The sequence below is a fragment of the Anopheles moucheti genome, chromosome 2, assembly GCF_943734755.1.
Source record: "Anopheles moucheti chromosome 2, idAnoMoucSN_F20_07, whole genome shotgun sequence".
Lineage (NCBI taxonomy): Eukaryota > Metazoa > Arthropoda > Insecta > Diptera > Culicidae > Anopheles > Anopheles moucheti.
The window spans coordinates 63,724,031-63,726,455 of NC_069140.1; the positions used below are offsets into that span (position 1 = coordinate 63,724,031).

The 2,425-nt window shown below is 36.2% G+C and overlaps 1 protein-coding gene across 1 annotated transcript; it reads left to right on the forward strand.

Moving 5' to 3' along the window:
* The first annotated feature begins 686 nt into the window (after positions 1–686).
* LOC128299379 (thymidylate synthase) lies at positions 687–2,044 on the forward strand. The gene is made up of 3 exons (XM_053035326.1): positions 687–1,115; positions 1,212–1,558; positions 1,626–2,044. Exons 1-3 carry the CDS (start codon positions 755–757, stop codon positions 1,833–1,835), a joined length of 918 nt encoding a protein of 305 aa, XP_052891286.1. The 5' UTR covers positions 687–754; the 3' UTR covers positions 1,836–2,044.
* The last annotated feature ends 381 nt before the right edge of the window (positions 2,045–2,425 follow it).

Consider the following 2,425-nt stretch of genomic DNA (forward strand, 5'->3'; position numbering starts at 1 on the left):
ACGTTAAATGAATATAGAACTATAACGCAATATTATAAACATTTTTTATATCACACATATTATAATAGAAAAAAGAAACAAGTAATAGGAAATGCGTTGTATTACAATCCATTGTTTACATTTTCGCTAATTCAGCATAACCATTGTCTTTATACTTTTAATTTTATGTAATGTATTTATTTACAATTTTTTCATTTATTCTAGACTTTTTGTTGCTTGTGTGTATCTAAAATCTATTTCATTCATTAATTATGTTGTTCTATGTTATGATTAACCTAACGATCCATTTCAAATTTTAAATCGATTGAATTTGAAGAAGAAGAAGAAGAGAAACGTCATTCTCCATACAAAATGTATGGAATACCCGGGTATGCTGGTTGCCAACTTACGTAGTAAAGTTTAAAATAAATCAAAATAAAATACATACTGCTTGTTGAAAATTACAACTTATGCACCAAAAAATCGGAAATAAAAAGTTGGGAGGCTACAGAAATTTTCAGGTCAATACCAGCAATGAATCAAAAGTAATTGCAGTTTAAAGTTGAAAAAAATACCCGGGTATCCGGTTGCCTACTTGAAGGTTAAAATTTCGTATCCTTTTTTGAACAGAAACAATATATTTTTCTAGGAACACCGCTGTGACACTTAATCTGTCAAACACAAAATAATGGCGCCAAATCATTCGTAAAGCGAACACAAACACGCCTGTGGTGTTTCAAAAAGCAGCGTAAAAACAAGAAATAACGTGTGAATTATGGAAAGTGAGAATGGGAATGTAGCTGTTATGGACTGCGAAAGTCAGTGCAATGCGGAGGAGCAAGCATATTTGCAGTTGATTCGGGATATTATCGATAAAGGAAGCAAGCGGCTCGATCGGACAGGCGTCGGCACTTTGTCAATATTCGGCAGTCAAATGCGATTCAGTCTTCGGGATGGAGTCATTCCGCTGTTAACCACGAAAAAGGTATTCTTTAGAGGCGTTGCTGAAGAACTGCTTTGGTTTATCAAGGGTTCAACAAATGCCAAGGAACTACAGGATAAAGGGGTTCGTATCTGGGATGGCAACAGCACTCGCGAATATTTAGATTCGTGCGGTTTTACAGATCGAGAGGAAGGTAAGTTGTCTGCTTATTCCCATATCGTATGACGATCTTACTTTGATACACAGTCATGATAATTTGCACTTTTTGTATGTTTTAACCCATTCGTAGGTGATTTAGGTCCAGTTTACGGCTTTCAGTGGCGTCACTTTGGTGCAAAATACAAAACATGCCACGACGATTATGCCGGACAGGGAATTGATCAGCTGGCAGAAGTGATATACAAAATAAAAAACAATCCTTATGATCGTCGAATCATTATGAGTGCTTGGAATCCTTCCGATATTCCCAACATGGCCCTACCGCCTTGTCACTGCTTGGCACAGTTTTTTGTTGGTGATGGAGAGCTGTCTTGCCAGATGTATCAACGATCGGCCGATGTAGGCTTGGGTGTGCCGTTTAACATTGCTAGCTACTCCTTGCTAACCCATATGATCGCGCATGTCACTGGTCTGAAGGTAAACTAGTGAATAGCTGTTACAATGGGGATGAAAGCAATCATGCAAATGTTTTTAACCGTTTCAGGCAGGAGAATTTATTCATACTACTGGTGACACCCACATTTATCTGAACCATGTCGATGCTCTTCGCGAACAAATAGAGAGGACCCCCAGTAAGTTTCCGTCTCTCGTAATAAACCGTAAGGTAGATTCAATCGATGATTTTAATTTTTCTGATTTTGAGATAGTGAATTACAATCCGCAATCTGCTATAAAAATGAAAATGGCAGTGTAAAGTTAACCTACATTTCAATTCCATTACTAAATTTTAATATCATATAAATTTTCATTCCTACGAAACCGTTTTATTTTATTTGTTATTACTACGGTGCAAGATTACACGACTTAACATACGATTACCAGTCAAAACTGCTTTTTTGTCTACAATTCGGCGAACCAGGATATCTGAACGAAATATTCAATAAAACGAAATATTCACATGCATTATTATAGTCTTTGTCGATTTGACACGTCAAGGGGCACAAACTCTAATAGGAAATTATTTTAGATTAAAGGAATCTTGGGATTGTATCAAATGGTTCATAATATGTGAGAATTATTAAAAATTCCACTGATAAGATAGTTAAACATCCTCCAACCATTATTATATGTTAACTTTCGTAATACAATTCCCACGACAGTAGCACGAAAAGGTTTAATTTGAGCAATGAAATCGTGTTTTCTATAATTGGGTTGTACCTGACCTAAGCGCGCAGCTTCACATTTCATCCACACCCCGATGTTTGCTAACGTCGGTCAGGAAATTGAATTCTTCCAATCTTCCTATTTCCCAATTTCAAACTTCAGAAACGTCTAAAAACATGA